The following is a 24,475-nucleotide window of genomic DNA, read 5'->3' as shown; positions in this document are numbered from 1 at the left end:
GCACTTTACATTATCAGGAATATGGGGAAGAATCATCTTGTTTGATTGAGTTTGACACAGTTTAAATTGATCAGCACAAAAGAATAATCAGCATTTACAATGATTGCCAAAGGTCTGAGGGCAAAAACTCCACTGCCCCACTCCTGGTTGCAAATTTGGAGCGTATATCACAAAATTGTGCGTTCCATCTAGATGAGCAGTGCTGCAGAATTTTTCCTCTTTGGTTTTCATATGAATCAACATATGCCAAGCACAGTGCAATTGGTGAAGTGATGATTAATCAAAAGTTACTTTGTTTTTTTTAAAAACTGCTGTTGCTTTAAAGATTCGGGTCCTAGAATTTCCACAATCCTGGGAGGCAATAGGTATTGAGCTACTGGATAGGTTGGAGCCATCACAGTTAAGGAACCTCGACCTCGAATAAGTGACTGTTTTTCTTCTTGCACAGTGGAACATTTCCATTTTTCCCTGTTGCATTTACAAACTTCACAGAGACTGTGTCTTTACTGAACTTAACAGAAAGTCTGCAGAGGAGAAAATGGTGCAACATTGTAAAAGCAGACCTAAGCACCATGTATTATAGCAAAACTATTTGTGTATTTATAGGTATCTGCATCTTTCTCTGAAAATTTCCTGTACCTGTCCTGGGCGTGTTTGATGGGAGCTTTACTCTGTATCTAACCCCGTGCTGTACCTGTCCTGGGAGTGTTTGATGGGGACAGTGTAGAGGGAGATTTACTCTGTATCTAACCCCGTGCTGTACCTGTCCTGGGAGTGTTTGATGGGGACGGTGTAGAGGGAGCTTTACTCTGTATCCAACCCCGTGCTGTACCTGTCCTGGGAGTATTTGATGGGGACGGTGTAGAGGGAGCTTTACTCTCTATCCAACCCCGTGCTGTACCTGTCCTGTGGGTATTTGATGGGGACGGTGTAGAGGGAGCTTTACTCTGTATCTAACCCCGTGCTGTACCTGTCCTGGGTGTGTTTGATGGGGACATGTAGAGGAAGCTTTACTCTGTAACCCCCCCACCCATACTGTGTGCCCAGAATGGGATTGTTTTCCATTCCCCAATACTAAAACTCCAATCTTGAGGAGCTTAAGAAAGTGACAAAAGAAAGAAAAAGAGCATCAGTGGAAATTAAGGTATCTCCAGCTACACCAAATTGATTAGTTTTACTTACTCGTCCTGTATGTTGAGGTTTATCTTCTGCTGGGTTGTATCTAGTATTGAGCGATGCAGTTTGGTGGTGAGCTCCACTAGATGGTCACTGTTTAAGAGGAAGTCTCCCTTAACCCCAACAGTAGAATTCTGGCAAGTTGAGGAGAATTAAATTAAAATACATTTTTCCAATTTACTCACTTAAGTTCAAAGTGGCAGAGTTGCTCTGTTAAACGTGCACTTCTATGATTTTAAAAGTAGGGTTATTAATTACGAAAAATAATTACTAACCTGATTTCATACTTTTAAACAACTAATGAAAACCATTCTTTAAAAATTTAAAATGCTGAAGTTGCCTTGGATTTTATTGAAAAAACTGATATTTGTTTTCCTGGACTTAAATTTACCATGAAGAAAGAATGTTATCATGTTCAGAAAACATCTGTGCTTCAAGCCATGGTCTGTTTTGAGCTGTAATGCACACCATATCAGCAAAACATTACCAGCATCTGTTTCCAAGTGTTGCGAAAAGATATCAAATCTGAGTTCCACATTTATTTTAATCTGACAATGATGTTCAAGTGACATGGTGTGGATCCAGAATCACTGCATTTTGCTTTCTTCAAAATGTAAATTTCTTTCTTTTAAATTATCCATCATCTAAACTTATTTGTTGCCAAGCAGTTAGATGGTCAGTGTGTTCCCAGACTGGCATCAATACAGCTGACTAGCAAGGAGGTGCCAGGGACCCACCCAGTCATCAATCACTTCTAATTTTTCACTCCTTCCCTTGCCACACTTCAGTTGGCACAGGTCAGGTTGTAAACCAAGTGGAGAAGGGATCAGACTGCATATTTTCAAATGGGACCAGGTCTGGATGACACAAAGCACCTGGTGGCATAGTGGTAATGTTGCTGGACTAGTAATCCAAAGACCCAGGCTAATGTTCTGGGGACGTGGGTTCAAATCCCACCACATCAGCTGGTGGAATCTGAATGCAGTTCATAAATTTGGAATATAAAGCTAACCTCGGTGACTATTATCGATTGTCAGAAATACCCAGCTGGTTCACTAATGTCCTTTTATGAAAGAAATCTGCCATCCTTACCTGGTCTGGCCTATCTGTGACTCCAGACCCACAGCAATATGTTGACTCTTAGCTGCCCTCTGAAATGACCGAGCATAGTCAGTGCAAGGTCAATTAGGGGTGGGCAACAAATGCTGGCCTTGCCAGCGATGCCCACATCCCATGAAAGACATGAAAAACAATACTGTTGGTTTCTGGATTTTGGCATAATTCATTCATCAATATTTAACTAGACTCTTGTTATCACATCCCAGGTTCAACTCCGTGCTCACCTCCACTATATGTAGCACAAATAGTCCATCTTTACGCTCACTCATAGAGATGCCCTTGATTTCATTCATTTTGATCAGTGTTTTAATTTGGGAGGACTTTGCATCGGCCAGGGCAAAGTATTTGTTTGTCATCATCAAGATCCTTGGAGAACGCTGGAATGAGGATAGCACATGTACATGATTAATAGTCCAAATGACTAAACACAGTATGGATGCATACAGTGAGCCAGAATTTGTTTCCTAACATTACACGTATTTTCTCCCCCCACCCCCCCCCCCCTTCTTGTTTGCAGAAGATACTAACTGCTTTCTGGGATTTGGTGTATAGAGACTGCACGCGCGCACCCCCCCACACACCACCACCACCCCCCCCCCCCCGCCAACCCAACCACACTAATATCTCACCAAATGGAAACGTGTGAGTGTCAGAGAGCTATTGCTGCGAGGAGGGCAACACAATCAAGCTCAATTTTATTCTTACCCAACATTAACATGCACTTTTTCTGGCAAAGACATTAGACTGATCAGGAAGAGAAAAAAATAAGCAGTGAGCCCTGGTGACATCATGGGGGTGGGACAGGGTAAATAAAGCAGTGTTACTGAACCCAGTGGCAGGCAGGTCAATTCATAGCACTGATGGATTGATTGATCTTGTCAACCAACCATTGTGTAATGCTATTTCAACTCCCCAACATCAGTGAACTCTCCACGCAGGCATCTCCTGGTCTTATTTCTCCTCCCCATTTTATTTATTGCAGCAGCTCTAAGATGGAGCGTCAACTGCAATTTCTGTCCTTACCTTTCCATCCTTTCTGTTAATTTTCGCAGCTGTGTCCATCATAAGTAACTTCCCCTCTATGCCACTGGCTAGTTTCTGGTATTTGGCCTTTTTCTGAGCATCCAAATATTGTCCTTTGAAAGGCTGAGGCACACTGACAAGATCACAGAAACAAATTAAATCTTAATAGAATAGATTATGGAAACAAGATCAGACAAACACAAGTAAATGAACAAACATCCAAAACTAAAGTTAAGGGGAATATCCCACAATGCAATAATGAGTACATGGGATTCCCAGAACTTGGGACTGAGTCAATTAACTCCTTGAAAAAGGAGTTAAGTGAGTCAATGAGAATAAGATTAGTGGTTAAAGGGACAGGTACAAACTTGACAGGCATAACAGTCCTCTGAAGTATGAGCTGTTGAATATGCACAGTTTCCACTGTTGCTTGAAAATGATGATATGACTTGTTGTAAGGTGTTGGGCATAGTTCGGTAGGTTTTATTAAGGTATTCGTAATCTTAATAGTTCAACAGTAAGTATTTATTAACTACTAGAAACTATATACATCGGTACAGTAAAGATCCAAGCTAGGAGCTGTCTCCATGCTTGCTTCTACACACGGCTCTGTCCAACACTACTCTAACCCCTCGGTGCAGGTCATGTATTCTCTTACATCACTATGTGGGAGATACTTTACTCAGTCCCATGCTAACCCTTTATGTGCCAGACCTTCTACCACACCTTCCCCCTAAGTCTTTATCCAATGCATTTACAAGTGGTCCCAGTTTACTCCATGTTATTACATCATTACTACTACCCCATTTCCCCACCCCCTCAAGTCCCTGAGTTCATAGATTCGGGGGTCTGGAGGCTTTATAACCCTTCCATGTCTTGTTCTCATTACCGTCGGAGGAGTGGTAGGCTCTGCTGCTGCTGGCAAACTTTGTTGAATCAGAGATTGTTCCATCATCTGGGTGTCTTTTCACCCTCTTTTTCTGTTCTTTGGCATTGAATTGCTCTTTGTTGCTTCCCCAATTGGAGTGATAGACGGTGGTTGGTTTATCCCACTCGTTACGGAGCAGATGAATTCTGAGGTCATCTCTATAGTACTTTTTTCTCTTCCTTCATGTGGCTTGCTGTGAGGCACGCTGGGATGAAAGATGGCTCTTCCTGTTGTGAGAGTGTGACTTGGTAGTAAGCTCACCTTTGTGTTTGGCTGTGTGCTGTGCATGGATGGCTGCTACTTGGCTCCAGCATCATTTGTGGTTCCAGCATCATCTGCGGCACTGTCATATTGGCTGGGGATTGCAGTGTCAGCTCTGTGGTCTCAGGGTTTACCTCTCCAACTGGCGTCGGAGCTTGAATTTACAAACATAGGAAATAGGAGCAGGTGTAGGCCATTCGGTCCCTTGAGCCTGCTGCACCATTCAATAAGATCATGGCTGGTTTGTTTGTGTTTCGAATTCCACATTCCCATCTGCCTCCAATAATCTTTGATTCCCTTGCCTAACCTTGGCCTTAAAAATATTCAATGACCCCCTCCCCTTGCCTCCACCACCTTCTGAGGCAGAGAATTCCAAAGTTGCGCAACCCTCAGAGAAAAAAAATTCTCCTCATCTCTGTCCTAAAAGGGTGACCCCTAATTTCAAAACAGTGCCCCCTAGCTCTGCACTCAACCACAAGAGGAAACATCCTTTCCATGTCCACCTTGTCGAAACTGTTCAGGATCTTATATACTTCAATCAAGTCACCCCTCACTCTTCTAAACTCCAGTGGAAACAAGCCCAGTCTGTCTAACCTCTCCTCATAAGATAACCTGCTCATTCCAGGTATCAATCTAGTAAACCTCCTCTGAACCACCTCCAACACATTTACATCCTTCCTTAAATAAGGAATCTAAAACTGTACACACTATTCGAGATATGGTCTCACCAATGCCCTGTATAACAGATCTGTAACATCCTTACTTTTATCTTCAATTCCTCTCATAATAAAGGATAGCATTCTATTAGCCTTCTTAATTACTTGCTGTACCTGCATTCTAACTTTTTGTAACTCATGCACTAGAACGCCTACATTCCTCTGCACCTCAGAATTCTGCAGCCGTTCTCCGCTTAAGTAATACTCTGCTTTGTTATTCTCCCTGCCAAAGTGAACAACTTCACATTTTCCTACATTATACTCCGTCTGCCAGATCTTTTCCCACTCACTGAACGTCTCTATATCCGTCTGCAACCTCCTTATGTCCTCTTCACAACATAATTTCCTACCTATCTTTGTGTCATCTGCAAATTTAGCTACCATGCCTTCACTCCCCTCATCTAAGTCATTGACATTAATTGTAAAAAGTTGAGGCCCCAGCACAGACCCCTGCAGGACACCACTCGTCACATTCTGCCAATCAGACAAAGACCCATTTATGCTTACTCTCTGTTTCCTGTTAGCCAGCAAATCTTCTATCCGTGCTAATATGTTACCCCTTACACCATGAGCTTTTATTTTCCACAATAACCTTTGATGTGGAACGCTATCAAATGCCTTCTGGAAATCCATGTACAGGATATCTATAGGCTCACCTTTATGCACAGTGCATGTTACTCCTTTAAAGAACTCCAATAAACTGGCTAAACACTATTTCCCTTTCAGAAAACCATGCTGACTCATCCCGAGTGCCCAGCTATAACCTTAATGATTGATTCTAGCACCTTACCCACAACGGATGTCAAGCTAACTGACCTATAGTTTCCTGTTTTCTGACTTACCCCCATTCCTTCCTGAATAGAGGGGTTATATCTGCTACTTTCCAGTCTGATGGAACCTTTCCAGGTTGAGGCTCTTGTTGCTGGTTTTTCTCTTGACCGTCATCTACTCGAGGTGTTGTGGTATCCATCTGAGTGGTTGGCAGGTCTGACCAATGAGAGGTTTCTGGCACCTGTAACAAAAGTGGACAAACCTGCTCTGCAAAGGGAGAAGACCATTCAGAGCTGAAGTCCCAGTTGAGAGAATCTTCCTTGTTTGAGCTCTTGGGAACTTGAAGTTCTGAATAATTTACAACAGTGGTTGTCTTGACACTTTCTACTGTTTTGAGGAGATTCAGAGTTACACAGGCATCTCTGCTCAAGAGAGAAAAAGACTGGTTACGGATGATGTACATCAGCTCAAACATTTGTTTGCTGCCATACCTTAGTGGTTCCAGAATCATGCCTATGACTGGAAACTGGATTCTGCTGGGCCTTCAGAGTGGTGGGTCTGTTGTTCAAAGCCAGAGGTCTTTCATCCATGGTCCTTTGTCCAATAGGACCATAATATTGATTCCTACATCTAACTTAAAGTTTGTAAGATGGCCAGTAACTGAGATGTCCACATTCCAGAACGAAAATCCAGGATCTTTGACCTCACCCAAGAAGCATGGTTGTGTGTCCTCTTGGTGTGCTGTCTCGACCTCGTGAATCCTTTTGATGTTTTGGCTTTGCACAGCTTCCTTGAAGTGTCCTATTCAGTTACATTGAAAGTGTTGGGCTGAAGTTGCCAGACATTGACCTCGCCCGTGGGGACACTTTGCTCCACAGCGCTGGCATAGTTGCTCTACTGGTTGGCTAGGGTATTGCTTCCCTTGGCCTGGAGTGTCCCTGTTTTTGTGCTGTTTCACTAACTGGACAGTGAGGTTTACTTTGTACCACGGTTTGCTTTCTGCCTTTAATATGGCTCTGTGCTGCAAACGGATTTCAGACTGCCTGACAATCTGGATGACTTTTCTCTTCCTTTGCTTGAAGCATGTTTGAGAGTATGTCGTCTGCCACTCCCACACCTATTCTATCCCTGATTAGCTCAGATTTCAGGTCGCCGTAATCACAGCCTTCAGCCATTCTGTACAGCTCATTAATATGAGAGTTGGCAGGTCCTCCTGGCTGCTGGACATGTTTATTAAATTTAGCTCTTTCTAGGATTTTGTTACTTCTGAGGTTAAAATAAGCACCAAATGATTTTAAAACTTCATCAAATTTTGCAGATGATTCCTTGATTCCTTAACTAGTTATTATATCATTGACTATTGGGCCCACCAAATAAAGCAGTGTGTTAACTTGTTTCAGCTTCTGTCCTTTTATCCAGCAGACCTGAAGCAGTCATGTATCTAAGGAATCTTTTTCATCAAAGTCCTCAATTGTGTGTTTGAACTGGGCCTTGGGTAAGTCCAAACTGATCAGGAGAGTGGATTTCTGATCCATGATTAAAAGTTTTAAATTGCAGGTTCAGCTTTAAGAGGCTTCTGAAAATCCAAGATGGCGCTACCATATGCTTCTTCACAAGGGGCTTTCCCACTTTGCCAGTTTTGGCGGGCTCCCACAGTGATGGCATTCGTGATCTCCAGTGTTTACACTTTTCAACAACAGTTGCCTGGAGTGACTCGTTCGAGTCTTCCCCCCTTTAGCGCAATGTTCTTGGCTTTTGGAAGTGTCAAATCCCGTCTTCTGCTGGGTTTTTAAAACCGCCTACACAGTCGCGATTAATTTTTAATTAATTATGTTTTTCTTTGTTCGCTGCGAGCTTGGCTGCCACACGTCCAGGAGCCAACTCGGGAATCCGGTTTCCTCCGACTGCAACTTAAACGGCAATTTCTGACCACTGCAGTATTTAATTTTTTTTTCAGGACTCGTGATGTCCAGGAATTTTTAATTTCTAGCTCACCCCTGCTAGGTCTGCTGACTCTGCACACTCTAAGTGTTGAAGCTGGACTTCCACAGGATCCAATGGAGTCTTGTGCTGTGGTGAGGAATTTAATTTCTGCCTTCAGCTTCCAAGCCTTTCTTTGGAGCTTTTCTCTCGCAATTTCCTTCTGTGCCTTTGCTTCTTTGATTTTTCCTTCAGATTTCCAGGATTTTAATTTCCTTCTGCAGTCTCTGAGGTTTTGAGTTGTTCCATCTGCTGCCACCATGTTATAAGATGTTGTGCATAGCTCAGTAGGCTTTATGAAGGTATTCATAGTCTTAGATAGTTAAATGGCAAGCTTTTATTAACTACTAGAAACAATATACATTAGGTAGAGTCCAAGCTAGGTGCTGTCTCTATGCTTGCTTCTACACAGGGCTCTGTCCAACACTGCACTGACCGCTAGGTGTGGGTCATGTGTTCTCTTACATCGCTGTGTGGGCGGTACTGTACTCAGTCCCACATTAACCCTTTATGTGCCAGACCCTTATACTACGTGATACATCTGGGGGAGCTCATTTCCATGCGGTTCTCTCAATCTCCTGCCATAACTTTGGAAATGCTGCCAAGATGGAGGAATAGCTATTCACATGGTTTTGGGTTGGTGGGGGGGGAGGTGGTTACAGGGCAGCACTGATGACAGAAACTGGCAGATTACTCGGCTGGTAACACCCATTTGTTTGGATGTCTAAATACTTGAGCACTGCTGCTACAGGGTCACAACATGAAAGGATGAAACAACAGGAAGAACTGTGCACTTGTTTTAAGTGGCAATTTGTAGCTTTGCCTCTGATCACAACATCTTCCCCAATGGCTGGGGAAGGTATAATACTATATAGCAGACTGGAAGAGCAAGTTTGCCAGCCTGTATGGGTGGGCTGACCTTTTCATGAGGGATTAGCAAAGACCCAGTTCTTTCATTGGGTCTCTAAGCCTCTGGTAACAGCAGCGGTGAAATTGCTCAATTCTTGAGTAATAGTCAGTTTTCTATTACCTGGAGGCATATGATGCTTTCTTATCCTTGAAGAGCTCGCTGGCATACAGCTTCTCTTCTAGTTCTGCTTTCCTCTGGTTCGAGAGTGCATCCCTGTACTTCTTGCACTGAAATGCAACAGTCAATAGTTATTAGCATTCACAGCAATTTCAAAGTTAACATATATATGAACATGGAGCAGGAGTCGGCCACTCGGCCCCTCAAGCCTGCTCTGTCATTCAATAAGATCATGGCTGATCTAAATGTAACTTCAACCCCACCTTCCTGCCTACCCCCAATAACCTTTCACCCCCTTGTTCATCAGGATTCTATCTACCTCTGCCTTAAAAATATTCAAAGACTCTGCTTCCACTGCTGTTTGAGGAAGAGTTCCAAAATGCCCTCCCGAGAGAAAAAATGTCTCTTCATCTCTGTCTTAAATGAGTGACCCCTTATTTTTAAACGGTGACCCGTAGTTCTAGATCCTCCCACAAAAGGAAATATCTTCTCCGCATCCACCCTGTCAAGACCCCTGAGAACGTTAAAGGTTTCAATCAAGTCGCCTCGTACTCTTAATAGTTATACCGTTTAATATGCTCTGTTTATGTTGGGCAGAAACAGCCAGTTAAGGTCCAGGGATTTTGTTTTATTACTGTATAGACTGGATGGTTGTGTTTAACATCATTCCTATAGGAACAACAAATATTACAAAGACTGCATACCGTAACACCACTATTCCCAGCCAGAATGGAGATATTTGGGTAATTCTCCCAATCATGCTTGGAGATGGCTCTGCCGTGACTGGGATTGATTTACAAACACAATTTGTATTATGTAACCATCCTCCACTGGCTGCATCTTGCTGCAGAAATAATCCTGTTTTTAAAGGGAGACTTTGCTATAGTTTTGTCAGAAGTTCTGTTTACTGTTGTGTGTAGATAGTCTTTGAAATGGAGTCCGTTAGCAGTTAAGGGGAAGATCACTGATGAATAGCAGCAGGACTCCCCTTTTGCATCTCCTCACAGTATTAGAACTTATTACAATTAATAAGATCAGGAACTCAAACTAATGTCCCACCAGCTCATTTAAAGTGCAAGGTACACTCAGCCTTCAGATCCACTCCTCTGAAGCATCTTGGGACGTTTCACTATGTTAAAGGGGCTATGTAAATGCAAGCTGTTGCAATTTTACAAAATCATAGACTTACTTTAATAGACACCTGCAATATTCCAGAGTTCCTGCTGGTAGCATTGCTAAGTTGATCGGATGCCAATTTTCAGCAGTGTAACCTGAAGGCCCTTGGCCTTAATTCTTAACAGACAGGGGTCCTGTTTATTTTGTTTGTAACTGTCATTATAAATTATAACATGCTAACAACTCTGAAAGTTATTGATTTCAGTAAGACACCACAGGGCATAACAGGACACACGAATTCGAAGCAGGAGTAGGCTATTCGGCCCTTCGAACCTGCTCCACCATTCAATAGGGTCATGGCTGATCTGATTGTGGCCTCCTATTCCCCATAGCCTTTGACTCCCTTGTTAGTCAATAATCTATCTCTCTCTGCCTGAAAAATATTCATTGTGCCTGCCCCCACCGCTCTCTGGGGAAGAGAGTTCCAAAGATTTATGACCCTCAGAGAAAAAATTTCTTCTCATCTCCGTCTTAAATAGGAGACCCCTTATTTTTAAACTATTTCCCCTAGTTCTTGTCTCTCCCACAAGAAACATCCTTTCACCATCCACCCTGTCAAGACCCCTCAGAATCTTATATATTTCAATAAGATCACCTCTTAATCTTCTAAACTCCAGTGAATACAGGCCCAGCCTGTCCATTCTTTCCTTGTAAGATAACCCCCTCCCCCATCCACGGTATCAGTCAAATGAACCTTCTCTGAGCTGCTAACACATTTATATCCTTTTGTAATTAAGGAGACAAAAACTGTACACACCACTCTAGGGCATTGGTGAGACCACATCTATACAACTGTAGCAAAACATCCCCACTCTTATATTCCATTCACCTTATGTGAGGGATTAAGACCTCACACTCTATATTTTTATAAAATATATATAGATATGCTCATCGCTATTTCTAAAATTTTTAAAATGGCTGAAATTGCATCTGTGACCCCTAAGCAAAAGAAGCCACTTGGCAGTTTTAGGAAAAGTACATCTCATTATCTCTGAGCAGCCACTAACGGCCCCCTGTGGACGGTACAGCCCAACTTCAAAGAGAGCTATACAAAGGCCATCTGCATTTAATAACCCAGGCTGGCCAGAAGGAGATGGATCGCCTGCTAAGACAAAGGCCCTGCAACCTTTCTTTTAATTCCTAATGGCTGAGACATTTAACAGTCGTTGGAATCCAGATGATGGATACACATGCTTTGTCAAAGATGGTGGGGGGTCATGTGACATGGGCTTGTGGAACAAGTAATATTGCCTTGCTAAACTGCATAGCTCAGTGTGCTGTTTACCAGCTGACTAGCAGCCTCACAGAAAAGGAGCAATGCCCAGGTGGAACACCTGGCCCCATCTACACTGCTTCTGCTGGAACTTCTGTACCATTGCCTACAAGACTGATTCATCTCTGCAGGTCTATCTCATTGTGTGAAGTCAACACCACCAGAAAAGTGAATTATCCAGCACCGGTTTTCAACCCATCTACCTCCGTGGAGGAATACTTCATTGGACTTTGGTTCTGGACTCTGGAATCCACGTGAAACAATATTTCTTTGCCTCTGTACTGTAAATTTTTCTTTTCTCTAGCCCCTTCTTTATGATCTGAGTACAAGGGGAACATTGTGAACCCTCTTTTTGCATTTTGAGTGTGCATAAATAAACTAACACTTTGAGTTCATCCTATCATGAGTTTGCTATGGGGTTATTAATTGAAAATTGCATCTCTACTGACCTATCCCTTAACCTAATTTCCCACTTCACTTTAGCCAACAAATAGTTTGTCTCTCGACCCTATCAAATCCTTTAATCCTCTTAAACACCTCGATCAGATCAATCCTTAATCTCCTATACTCGGGGGCGGGGGAAGTGGGGAGGAGTCCAGAACAAGGTGGCAGAACCTTAAAATTAGAGCCATGCCATCCAGTGGTGATGTCAGGAAGTACTTCTTCACACAAAAGGTAGTGGAAATCTGGAACCTTTTTCCCCCTCAAATAGCCATTGAAACTGGAGGTCAGTTGAAAATTTCAAGACTGAGATTGATAGAATTTTGTTAGGCAAGGGTATTAAGGAGTATGGAAACAGGGTGGGTAGATGAAGTTAACATACAAATTAGCCATGATTTCATTTAATGGCACATTTAATGGCAAAACAGGTTTGAGGAATGAATGGCCTCCCATTCTGATGTATCTTCTGTGTTCAGCAAAGTGATCCATTATATAATGCTGCTGCAGAGTAATAGACTGGTGCTGCACATAGCGTCTTCGACTAAAGGCTGCATTGTTTAGCTTTCTGACCTTCCAGAGGCAAAAGATCCTTTTCAATTCCTGGTGAGTTTTATCCAAGAAGCGATAAGGCAATGCTGGCCACTTCCTGTCTGTCAGAGACATTGAGGGTAGTGTGTTCTTTAGGCCAAGTAGGTACTTGTGTATCTTTAGGGATGAAAGAAAAGAAAGTTATTGCATTGCTTTGTATTTTTTTAAACTTTGCTTTCCTACTTATAGATGTATATATGCACATAGACACAGGAAATTGGGGAGGTCATATTAGGTGCCAACATATTTCTTGGTATCTTAAAAATAATACTCATTCCTCCTCTAGATCATTCAGTGCTATGCATCATATCCCCTCAGAGGGGACAGACAACTAACCTTTCTAACTCTACAACTGACCTACTTTCAGGATCTGCCACTCTGTGAGCAGTTACTAGAAGCATGAGAGAGGCCTGCACGGATAACCTACATCTCCTTGCTTCCCTCTGGAGACGGATCTTGCTCCACATGGCCGAGATTGGGAACTCCCAGAGTTGATAAGTCACTGCCACAAAGCTGCTTCTCTGCCTCTCTGTGACCTTGTGTCACTTGGTCTGCTAAATTTCTCCCAAGAACAACACAGTCCGAATCTCCGTAGCTGGAGTATCCAGGGATGGTGCAGGATAGAATGACAGAAACATTGACACCATCTTATCCACATGGGCCACCTGCTTATCAGCAATTACAGAGACATCCGTCACTCAGGTCATGTCACAGCTAGAGAAGGACTTGGAATAGCAGGGAGCCTACAAGGTGAAAGGGGAAAACAAACCTTAGAGATTAGTGAAATGTGGGTTCATTAACAAAACAAAGTTATTACTGGCTGTAATTGACAACCTAATGGATACAAATCCAGAGGGAGAGAATGATTCACAATTTGGCATCGCTGGACAATTTCATTCATAGGGGTCACAAAGGTGGCTGCTGTGAAACATGGAAATGTTGCATTCTAGGGAGTGAGCTGCTAAGTGAACTTCCAGGAGGGAATGATCTGCTGAGCTTGGAGATCAGTTTGATGCTGGGACACAATAGGTTCTGAAATGTAGCTTGATAAAAGTATAAAAGCAAAATACTGCGCATGCTGGAAATCTGAAACAGAAACAGAAAATGCAGGGAAAACTCAGCAGGTCTAACAGCATCTGTGGAGAGAGAAACAGAGTTAATGTTTCGAGTCCGTATGACTCTTCTTCACAGCTAAAGAAAAGTAAAAATATGGTGAAATTTATACTGTTTAAGTGGGTTGGAGCAGGTGAAGCTGGATAGAAGGCCAGCGATAGGTGGAGGCAAAGAAGAGATTGCCAAAGATGTCATAAAAGAAAGGACAAAGGGGTGTTAATGGTGGTGGTACTGACTAAAGGAGGTGCTGATGGTGACATTAAGGATAGAAAGCAGAATGTGATAATAGCTGGATAAGGGTAAGCACTCTGGAAAAAGCAACATGAACAAGTGACCATGGCCCGGGGTGGGGGGCGGGGGGGGGGATGATCAAAAATAGGATAAAAGTTGGGGATAAAACTGAATGAAAATAAATAAAAATAAGCGGATACAAAATAAAAAATTAAAATAAATATTGAAAAAAGGGGATCAAAAAGGGCGAGGATGGAGGAGAAAGTTCATGGTCTGAAGTTGTTGAACTCAATGTTAATAAAAGTATACCTGGGAGTGCTCATTACCTACATTAGATGCAAAGAAGCCAGTGTTCTGTTTCCCAGCACTGACAACCTCCGCTTCATAAATGCATAAAGTCATCAACCAGTAAATATAATACAGGCAACAGAAACTCACAATTGAAGACATGATGAAGTTACAGATTGTCTTCGAAGCATTGCTCTTGAAGTACTTCCCATGCCTTTTCCGCACCTGAGCTCACAAACAAAGGACAGAGAGTGTTGAGGGTGCTGCAAACAGTTTTTCTGTTCAAGAAAATTCAAAGTTAAAAACACAGATTTTCCACCAGTTTAGTTTAGCTTCCACATTGTGTCATTTATGTCAGCGGTTTTCAAAGCTTTTTGGTTGAAGAACCCCTTTCACATGGATTAGTAATCACAGAGCACCATCTGCCCCACCCCCTGCACCTTACCCATAGTACCATATAAACATAGAATATGAAAATGCTTCAGGTAAACTGCTTTCATAATGCTTTTCAGAAAATGGGTATTTATTTGCAGTGAGATGGGTGTGCCTGCTTCTCACTGCAGACTCTGTCCATCCTTGGCAGAAGCGTGGGGTGGAGGGAGCAGGAGCCTAGAGAAAGCACTAGGGAAGTAGAGGGAGAGCAGGGGCACGGGGAGAGAGCAGGGGCACGGGGAGCGAGCAGGGGCACGGGGAGCGAGCAGGGGCACGGGGAGCGAGCAGGGGCACGGGGAGCGAGCAGGGGCACGGGGAGCGAGCAGGGGCACGGGGAGCGAGCAGGAGCACGGGGAGCGAGCAGGGGCACGGGGAGCGAGCAGGGGCACGGGGAGCGAGCAGGGGCACGGGGAGCGAGCAGGGGCACGGGGAGCGAGCAGGGGCACGGGGAGAGAGCAGGGGCACGGGGAGAGAGCAGGGGCACGGGGAGAGAGCAGGGGCACGGGGAGAGAGCAGGGGCACGGGGAGCGAGCAGGGGCATGGGGAGAGCAGGAGCACAAGAAAATCAACTGCTGAGCTGGGGCACAGGATGCCTCTGGCTGCTGCTTACATGGATTCTCTTGACTTCAATACCCTAGATGGTTGCTCACATCTCCCAGTTGTAAGGGCAGCCATGCACCATGGTGCCTCTGGAAGGGCTCCACAGACCCCAGTATTAGAACCACTGATTTATGTCACTCAAGGAAATGAAACAGACTAAATCGCAAGTGACTATAGCAAACAGCCCCACTAGCTCCTCTCTCGCACTCCTGGACAAGCCACAAAAACACATTGTTGCCTGATTAATAATCCCTCTCAACTCTAGCCTCTAATCTCTCTTGGTTAAGCCAACTTTGAAGATGACATTAAGGTGGAAGGCACAGTAAGTAGTGCAGGTGGGAATAGGAAGTCACAAAGGGACATTGATAGATTTAGTGGATAAGATGATGAGAAATGGAGTTCAAGGTGAGGTCGTCCACTTTGGATCCAAGAAAGCCAACTCAGAATATTTTCCGAATTGTGACAAAATAGGAAAAGTTGTGGAGCAAAGTTGTTCAGGCGTGCATGTCCACAAATCGCCAAAAGCTAGTGGACAACACTAAAGAGAGATCAAAAGGGCTGTTGGAATGCTGACTTTTCAAAAAAAAAAATCTGGCCATTCTTACGTCGCTGTTTGTGGAATTAAGCTGTGCGCAAATTGGCTTCAGCATTTCTTACATTACAAATATGACTACACTTCAAAAGTACTTCATCGGCTGTAAAGTGCTTTGGGATGCCCTGCGGCATCCAGATAGTTTGTTTGTTTTGACAGTTTTTGTTGAGGAGCAAATATTGGCACCAGGACACCTGAGTGAACTCTCTTGCTCATCTTCGAAATAGTGGCTGTGGGATCTTTCACGTTCACCTAAGAGGGCAGATGTGGCCTTGGTTTAACAGCTCACCTTAAAGGTGGCATCTACAACAGTGCTGCAGTTCCTCAGTGCTGCACTGGAAGGTCAGCATTGATTATGTGTTCAAGACTCTGGAATTGAACCCATGATCTTCTGACCCACTGAGTTACAACTGACAGGGTAAAAAATATGTAAAATTAATCATTAAAAATATTAAGAATTTGTACTACCAGGAGTGATGTTAAAAGTGCAGGGAATACATCTGTGATTCAACTTATCATCAATGGAGCAGCACACCAAAAACAGCCCAGAAGGAAAAAACAGTAAAAATTGGGAAATAAGAATATTGGTCTGAACTGGTCTTGTAAAATGGAACACCAGTAAAAACTGGGAAATAAAAGTACTGGTCCAAACTGTATTTTCTTTCCAGGAGAGTGAGCAATGTTGACTTGGCTAGAGGTTGCGTTCTGATTGGACCAGGGTTTAACTAGCACTACCTACCCCCCTCACCCCAATACCTGGTAACCACGCCAGCTGGCCGCAATGATGGTGGCAGCTTCAATACGAAGTTGCTCCTGCTTGAGATGTTTCTGGATTTTACGGACCTGGGACAAGAGAGTGTAGTCTTACCCAGTGAAAGAAGTTAAGGTCAAATAGAACATCAACAGCTTGCATTGATACAACACCTTTATCATAGTAAAATCTCCCTAATGGGCGTCACAGGAGCGTAAATCAGGCAAAATATTGACACTGAGTCACAAGAGATATTAGGGACAGATGACCAAAAGCTCAGTCAAAGAAGTAGGTTTTAAGGAGAGTTTTAAAGGAGGAGAGAGAGAAGCAGAGAGATTTAGGGAGGGAATTCCAAGGCTAAAGGCAAGCAACAACCCCTGATTTCCAAGAGGTCAGAATTGCAGTAACGCAGAGATCTTGAAGGGTTGGAGTAGGCTGCAGAGATAGGGAGGGGGCAAGGCCATGGAGCAATTTGAATGTGAGAATAGGAAGTATCTGGGTCTTCCGTGGGCTAGCTATGCATCACCATTTTTTAATAATCTCACTTCCATTCAGTTCATTTGCGGCATTATTGTAGAGGTTTAAATGGAAAGTAATAAGTAACAGCTTCAGATGATGAGAAATAAATTGCTGAAGCTTGTTCTCACAGGTCATGTTGTTACAGAGTCCCTTTTGATTGGGCTAGTTTTAAATTCACTCACAGGTATCTATTAACCTCTGTACAAACACTCCCTGTTGACTTTCTCTGTCGGTTTCCAGTCAGTTGCCATGCAATAAACTTATTACAGCAAGGTTTGCAGGGTCTGATTCATTATAAACACTATAAATGGTTGTCAGTCGACAGAAGCACTTTGAAAGCTTTATGGAGCTCACTAACAGGCTTCTGTTCAAAGGGCATCACAGTATTCTCCTCAAAGTGGCTCAAATGGGAAATGCACCACTTGGATGTGGCACAGAATCATCAGACCAACAAACCCCAGGTTTGATCCTGGGTGCACCAGCTCATCTCAGCTACTGTATCAGTGGTTTTGCTATAATTGGCCTCCCTAACAATTGGCTCTGGATTGCGGGTGGGTGGGTGGGTGGTGGGGGGGGTGGGGAGTTAAAAATATCTGCCAATTTTCTCACTTAACGACCACTGCTGGCAAATATGCATGTAAAGGCTGTGGGAAAAGACAAATGTATCAAGGGACAGATGAAAGTGTAAATGATGGTATCCATATCCTGTTCTAGTTTGACTAGATAAGAATATTCTTTTAAGAGACAATTTGTTCTATGACAGGAAGTAAATCAGTACTTACCTTCCAGCCCCTGATCCAGGCCTGAAGAAAGATGGTGGTTTGCTTCAATTTTTTATATTTCTTTTGTTGCTACCAGGATGAAGAAAATACAGAGTTTAAAGATGTTGTCACTTGTTAAAGAACCTTTCTGCTGAGTTTGGTTTCAATAGCTGTGTTTTTTTTCCCCAAAACTAATTTTCTCCCTTGCTCTGCCAAAGTCGCTGACACTCATTGGGATACAGCCCATGAACTCCTCCAGCCCACCATTACCATGGCCACAGAGCCACTCTTTATGTTTGAGCCAGCAGGTCTTTTTTAACTCGGGATGTGAGTATCACTGACAAAGTCAACATTTATTGTTGATCTCATGATGCCCTGCAAGCATGTTGGTGAGCCTTCTGCTTGGCTGCTTCATAGGGCAATTAAGATTCAAAATGATGGTGTGGGACTGGAGTCACATATAGGCCCAGACCAGCTAAAGGTGGCTGGTTTCTTTCCTTAAAGGGACATTTGTGAAACATTTGAGTTTTTACAACAATCTGACAATTTTGTGGTCACTTTTACTGATACCAGCTTTTTCTTCTAGATTTATAAAAATCAATTCAAATTCTCTGAAGAAAAGAAAAAATAATCACTAATGACACTTCCTCAGTGGTTTTACTGCAAGCTTTTTAACTGAGCCATACAGGGGTACTTTTCTAGAGGGATTAAGGTGCTTTCCTGAGGTACAGCAGGAGCTTAACTATTCATCTAAACTGGGAATGCTTGACGCTGAATTGGAAAAAATAATCCAGCTGCCAGCACTAAACTCTGGTAACACTTCAGTAACGCACAACATTCATTCTCAGCTCCCCCAAAACTAACGAAATTTGCTGGCTCACATTTGGTTTGAAATTAAGCCAAATCACTGATGCAGTCTTTTGCTGTGAACCCTGGTGTATTTCTCAAATCTTGGCGCCCAGTCCCCATCTGTGTCGACAGCTCAGGGAGACCCAGACTTACATTATGTCCCCTGAACCAGGCAGAGATTATGATCTGACTTTTCTTCATCAGGAGGAAGTGGGTCCGGCATTTCCAGCCACGATAAGTCTTCTGAATCATGGTAGCCAGGACTTCCATCTGAATCCGCCGTCGATCTTCCAGGTCAAAGAGCTGCGCAGAAAGGTGGAAGTTGTCGAAGTGGGTTTGGGAGAATCACAGGCAAGCAATAATCTTTTACTAATCTCATTAAACTTTTAACAGGAGCAAAGTCTCAATTTTTTTTTAGTGATGTTCCCCTGTGAAAGCAAAGAGGCAAACATCAAATAGTTGAGATGATCATTTTTTTCTTTGGCTTATTTTCCTCCTCTTTTCCACAATTGTTCCCTTTGTATGTGATTTGTTGCTGTATATCATTTGAGGTTACCTTAGTAAATGTCTAGATATTTCCCCATTAAAAGGACTGAGAGACCCAAGTTAGTGTACTGATACCTCTTTAGGTGGGCTGTGAGATTACCCTCCCCAGTCAACATACCAACATTTTTTTTTAAACATTAAGTTGATTACAACATAATCCTAAATGTCCAATAGTTCAGCCAAATACTCACTGTTTGTGGATTTTTGATGAAGATCTTTGTCTGTCCAAATGCGTATTCCTCTGAGGGTATGTTCAATTCTGTCAAAAGGATACTCATGCCATCCCTTAAAGATAGAAATAATGACATCTGTGTTTTTGTTTGTGCTACATGGAATGGGTACTAAATGCTAGCCTTTGCCAGAGACGCTCATATCTCACGAACAAGTAATATTAAAAAAATGTGACAACACATTTCTAAACAGAGTTTTCAAGTGTGACATATTTTGTTAGCAAGACTGGACCATAACATGTTAATCATTGGATAAAATATTCTTTATCAATTAGCCACACAATCTGTAGCTGGCAATTACAGGGAATTACAGATGTGTATAATTTATGAGTTGATTTGAGACCAGTAAGTGATCAAATAGTGCCCTCTGAACCCCAAAATCTCATTAAACTGTGGCCTGGCCCTTCCTTCCTCAAGGCAAGGATTGTCGCTAGGGTACAATTCTACAGGGACTGGCAGCTGCCTGTTACCTCACCCAAGGAGCCATTTGTTATGTGTAATTTTAGTGAGTGGTGCCAGGCAATTCGACTCTGTGGGGCATCAGTCAAGGCCAATGTTGTCCTCCACATATGAGCGCACAGAAGCAGATGTCATTAGGCAGTGAATCAGCAGCAGATTGTTAACCTCAGGGATACTGAGGCCAATGGTAGCATCCATACTGCCCCTCTGATTGAGGTCAGTCAATTTAGCACAGGCCACGCATCATCCTTGGACCTCCTTGGGTAGTTTACATACTCACGAAATATAACGTGGAAAAATGTGGTAGGAGAAACAACAATGCAGAGTATTTTTTAAATGGTGAAGGATTAGGAAGTGTTGATGTCCAAAGGGACCCAGGTGTCCTTGTTAATGAGTCATTGAAGCTAACATGAAAAGCTAATTTGAAGGTGCAGCAAGCAATTAGGGAGGAAAATGGTGTGTGAGCCTTTATTGCAAGAGGATTTGAGTAAGGAGTAAAGATGTCTTGCTGCAATTGTACAGAACCTTGGTGAGACCGCACGTGGAGTACTGTGCACAGTTTTGGGCTCCTTACCTAAGGAAGGATATACTTGCCAAAGAGGGAGTGCAGCGAAGATTCACCAGACTGATTCCTCAGATGGCGGGACTGTCCGATGAGGAGAGATCTCATTGAAACTTACAGAATTCTTACAGGATGTGGATAGGATGTTTCGCCTGGTTGGGCGGTGGGCGGGGAGGGGGGGTGTCGGGGGGGTGTGGTTTGTGTCTAGAACCAGGGGACACAGTCTCAGAATAAGAGGTAGGATATTTAGGACTGAGATGAGCAGGAATTTCTTCACTCAGAGGGTGGTGAATCTTTGGAATTCTCTATCCCAGGCGGCTGTGGCAGCTCAGTCATTGAGTATGTTCAAGACAGAGATCAATAGATTTCTAGATATTAAGATACCAAGGGGTATGGGGATAGTGCAGGGAAATGACATTGAGGTAGAAGATCAGCATGAACTAATTACAAATATATGAACATGGAGCAGGAATAGGCCACTCGGCCCTTCAAGCCTGCTCCGCCATTCAATAAGATCATGGCTGATCTGACTGTAACCTCCCGCCTACCCCGATAACCTTTCACCCCTTTGTTAATCAATAATCAATCTAGCTCTGCCTCAAAAATATTCAAAAATTCTGCTTCCACTGCCTTTTGAGGAAGAGAATTGCAGAGACTCGCAACCTTCGGAGAGAAAAAATTTCTCATCTCCATTTTAAATGGGCGGCCCCTTATTTTCAAACATAGAAGATGGGAGTAGGAGTAGGTCATTCGACCCTTCAAGCCTGCTTCGCCATTCAATATGATCATGGCTGATCCTCTATCTCAACACCATATTCCCGCTCTCTCCCCATACGCCTTGACATCTCTAGAGTCCAGAAATCTGTCTACTTTTCCTTCTTAAATATATTCATTGACTGGGCCTCCACAGCCTCCTGTGGTTGAGAATTCCACAAGTTCACCACCCTCTGAGTGAAGAAGCTTCTCCTCATCTCAGTCCTAAATGGCCTGCCTCATATCCTGAGACTGTGACCCCTTGTTCTAGACCCACCCCCCCAGCCAGAGGAAACATCTAGTCTGTCCATTCCTGTCAGAATTTTATATGCTTCAATGAGATCGCCTCTCATTCTTCTAAACTCCAGTGAATACAGGCCTAGTCAGCTCAATCTCTCCTCATACGACAATCCTGCCATCCCAGGAATCAGTCTGGCGAACCTTCATTGCACTCCCTCTATGGCAAGTATATCCTTTCTTAGGTAGGGAGGCCAAAACTGCACACAATACTCCAGGTGTGGTCTCACCAAGGCCCTGTACAGCTGCAGTAAGACATCCTCGCTCCTGTACTCAAGTCCTTTCACAATGAATGCCAACATACTATTTGCTGCCTTAACTGCTTGCTACACCTGCTTTCAGTGATTGATGTACAAGGACACCCGGGTCCCTTTGTACATCAACATTTCCGAATCTATCACCATTTAAATAATACTCTGCCATTCTGTTTTTCCTATCAAAGTGGATAACTTCACACTTATCCACGTTATACTGCATCTGTCATGTATTTGCCTACTCACTCAACCTGTCTAAATCGCCCTGAAGCCTCTTAACACCCTCCAAATCGCTCATATTCCCACCAAGTTTTGTGTCATCAGCAAACTTAGAAATATTACATTTGGTTGCCTCATCCAAATCATTGATATATATTGTGAATAGCTGGGGCCCAAGCACTGATCCCTGCAGTACCCCACTAGTCACCACCTGCCAGTCAGAAAAAGACCCATTTATTCCTATTCTCTGTTTCCGGTCTGCTAACCAATTCTCAATTCATGCCAATATATTACCCCCAATCCCATATGCTTTAATTTTACACACTAACCTCTTAAGTGGGATTTTATCAAAAGCTTTCTGAAAATCCAAATACACCACATCCACTGGTTCTCCCTTATCTACTCTGCTAGTTACATCCTCAAAAAAATTCCAGTAGGTTGTCAAACATGATTTTCCCTTTCATAAATCCATGTTGATTTTGTCTAATCCTGTTGATATTTTCTAAATGTCCTGCTATCACATCCTTTATAATAGACTAGCTTTATCCCTAATACTGATGTTAGGCTAACTGGTCTGTAATTCACTATTTTCTCCCTCCCTCTTTTTTTTAAATAGTGGGGTTACATTTGTCACCCTCCAACTTGCCGGGTCTGTCCCAGAATCTACAGAATTTTGGAAGATGACAACCAACACATCCACTATTTCCATGGCCACCTCCTTTAGTACCCTGGGATGTAGTTCCAGACCCCTGGTTCTAGATTCTCCCACAAGAGGAAACATCCTCTCCATATCCACTCTGTCAAGACCCCTCAGGATCTTAAAGGTTTCGATCAAGTCACCTCTTACTCTTCTAAACTAAGTTGAATGTTGGAGCAGGCTCGAGGGGCTGAATGGCCTACTCCTGCTCCTATTTCCTACGTTCATTAGGATATTGGGAAACGCTTTTTGCATTCAAGTTGCATGGACACAGTGGTTATGAGAAACAGTGACATGTCCTTACCGGTCACTCCCCGTCCAATTTGGCCATGTCTGTTTACAAAGCATCTTGTACCGCTGCAGGCAGGGCTTGTAGGGATGTCGGTAGGCATACCCTGCCCGTCGCACCCGCACATTCTCCATCAGCCCCAGGTACTTGACCTGGGATTGCACCAGGAGATCCACAAACTGGCCTGGGGATTTTGTGTCATTGGGTTTGATGCATCTGTGAAGAGTCAGCACAGGTTAGGGTGATATTTGGTTAAACACTTCAAGAGAAAAATGCTGAGACTGAGCAATTAGGCCTACAGGAGTCGAAAGGTTGGCAAGAAGGACCATCTTCTGACAGACAAGTCCACCAAAAAGAAGCAGTGCTACACCTATACTGAACCAGTGCTGGGTGTACCCTGTTCACATGTCCTTTAGGGAACGAAACCCGCTGTCCTTATCCATCTCCAGTCCCACATCAACATGGCTGATTTTTAATTGCCCTCCAAAGTCTAGCAAATCACTCACTTGCATCAAACAATTACAATGGTTCAAGAAGGTGCCCCACCATCACTTTCTCAGGGCAACTAGAAGATAGGCAGTAAATGCCAGCCTTGCCAGTGGTGCCAGTATCCTGAGAATGAATAATAATAAAACATAGGGACCTGCAGCAAGTTTCTTTGGTGAACACAAAGCTTGTTGACTATGGGGACATGGGCAGAGAAAGTACCTTGGCATCCATTGGTCCTGAGCAGATAACGCACTCACTGTCACTAGTTTTTATTTCTATCATTCAGTCCCTAATTTTAAACAATGCCAGTGAGTGGAACAGAGATGAGTGCCTGAGCCGTTCTTCCAATAACTCTCAGGGGGCCTGAGGCAGGCAAAACAGCAGCACTTCAAATAAACATTCACTGGAGATTAAAGGTGTCACTGGAGAGAAGTTGACTGCAAGAAACCCACAACAGCAACTCTCCCCCACAACTGTGCCATGATCTTCAGAAATTTCACCAAATCATTTGCCCTATTTATAACTGAACAACTGTGAACCAACCCCTCAAACAAGGCAAAATGTAGGAAGAATCCTACCTGATATAGTTGGGGTTTTTAACCAGAAGATTCTGCATGAGGACACCTATAGAGGCCTTGAACTGAAAGCCAGCTGTTTGTGGTCTCTTCAATGATGTCTTACTTGGGTCCCCTTCAGGGAAAAGGCACTTGATGAGCTTGTGCTTGGCCTGCCACATAGCCTTAGATAGGTCACGATACAAAAGGTCATTGTTCTTGTCTATGAACTCCACAACATCGTATGTTACCTGGAAGAATGAGAAAACATGAATGTGAAAATTCATTTTTCTCATTGTTTTCTGCTCTCCTCTCCTGAAGTTGCTTGCTTGTGTTGGGTTCAGTTTCACAGTTGCCAACCACCCTCTGGTACGCCACCCAAGTGAGTATTGATACCATAGAGGAGGTTGGAGATTACTGGTGAGCATGATCCTGTCCTCACCAACGTTCATTTTCAAGAAAGGGTCATGGAGTAGTAAGAATGGGAACCTTGGCTGATTTTTTTCCCTTC

At 43.3% G+C, this 24,475-nt stretch overlaps 1 protein-coding gene across 2 annotated transcripts in view; it reads right to left on the bottom strand.

The window, feature by feature from the left end:
* Window positions 1-246: 246 nt before the first annotated feature.
* LOC121273214 (unconventional myosin-Ib-like) overlaps window positions 247-24,475 on the bottom strand; it is a 56,512-nt gene continuing 32,283 nt past the window's right edge. The window contains exons 16-28 of one of the 2 annotated variants that reach the window (XM_041180210.1): window positions 23,989-24,215; window positions 22,937-23,137; window positions 19,353-19,446; window positions 18,769-18,918; window positions 17,788-17,856; window positions 16,492-16,578; window positions 14,262-14,336; window positions 12,462-12,596; window positions 9,005-9,111; window positions 3,319-3,451; window positions 2,520-2,672; window positions 1,183-1,310; window positions 247-524 (exon numbers count right to left, since the gene is read on the bottom strand). In XM_041180210.1, coding sequence (XP_041036144.1) covers window positions 401-524; window positions 1,183-1,310; window positions 2,520-2,672; window positions 3,319-3,451; window positions 9,005-9,111; window positions 12,462-12,596; window positions 14,262-14,336; window positions 16,492-16,578; window positions 17,788-17,856; window positions 18,769-18,918; window positions 19,353-19,446; window positions 22,937-23,137; window positions 23,989-24,215 — 1,683 coding nt within the window. In that variant the 3' untranslated portion in view covers window positions 247-400. The remainder of the gene's footprint in view (window positions 525-1,182; window positions 1,311-2,519; window positions 2,673-3,318; window positions 3,452-9,004; window positions 9,112-12,461; window positions 12,597-14,261; window positions 14,337-16,491; window positions 16,579-17,787; window positions 17,857-18,768; window positions 18,919-19,352; window positions 19,447-22,936; window positions 23,138-23,988; window positions 24,216-24,475) is intronic. The other variant, XM_041180211.1, reaches the window with a different exon arrangement.

The sequence above is a fragment of the Carcharodon carcharias genome, chromosome X (assembly GCF_017639515.1).
Source record: "Carcharodon carcharias isolate sCarCar2 chromosome X, sCarCar2.pri, whole genome shotgun sequence".
In the NCBI taxonomy this organism is placed as follows: Eukaryota; Metazoa; Chordata; class Chondrichthyes; order Lamniformes; family Lamnidae; genus Carcharodon; species Carcharodon carcharias.
Note: the sequence above shows the minus strand (reverse complement) of the source record. Positions and strands in the feature narration are given on the sequence as shown.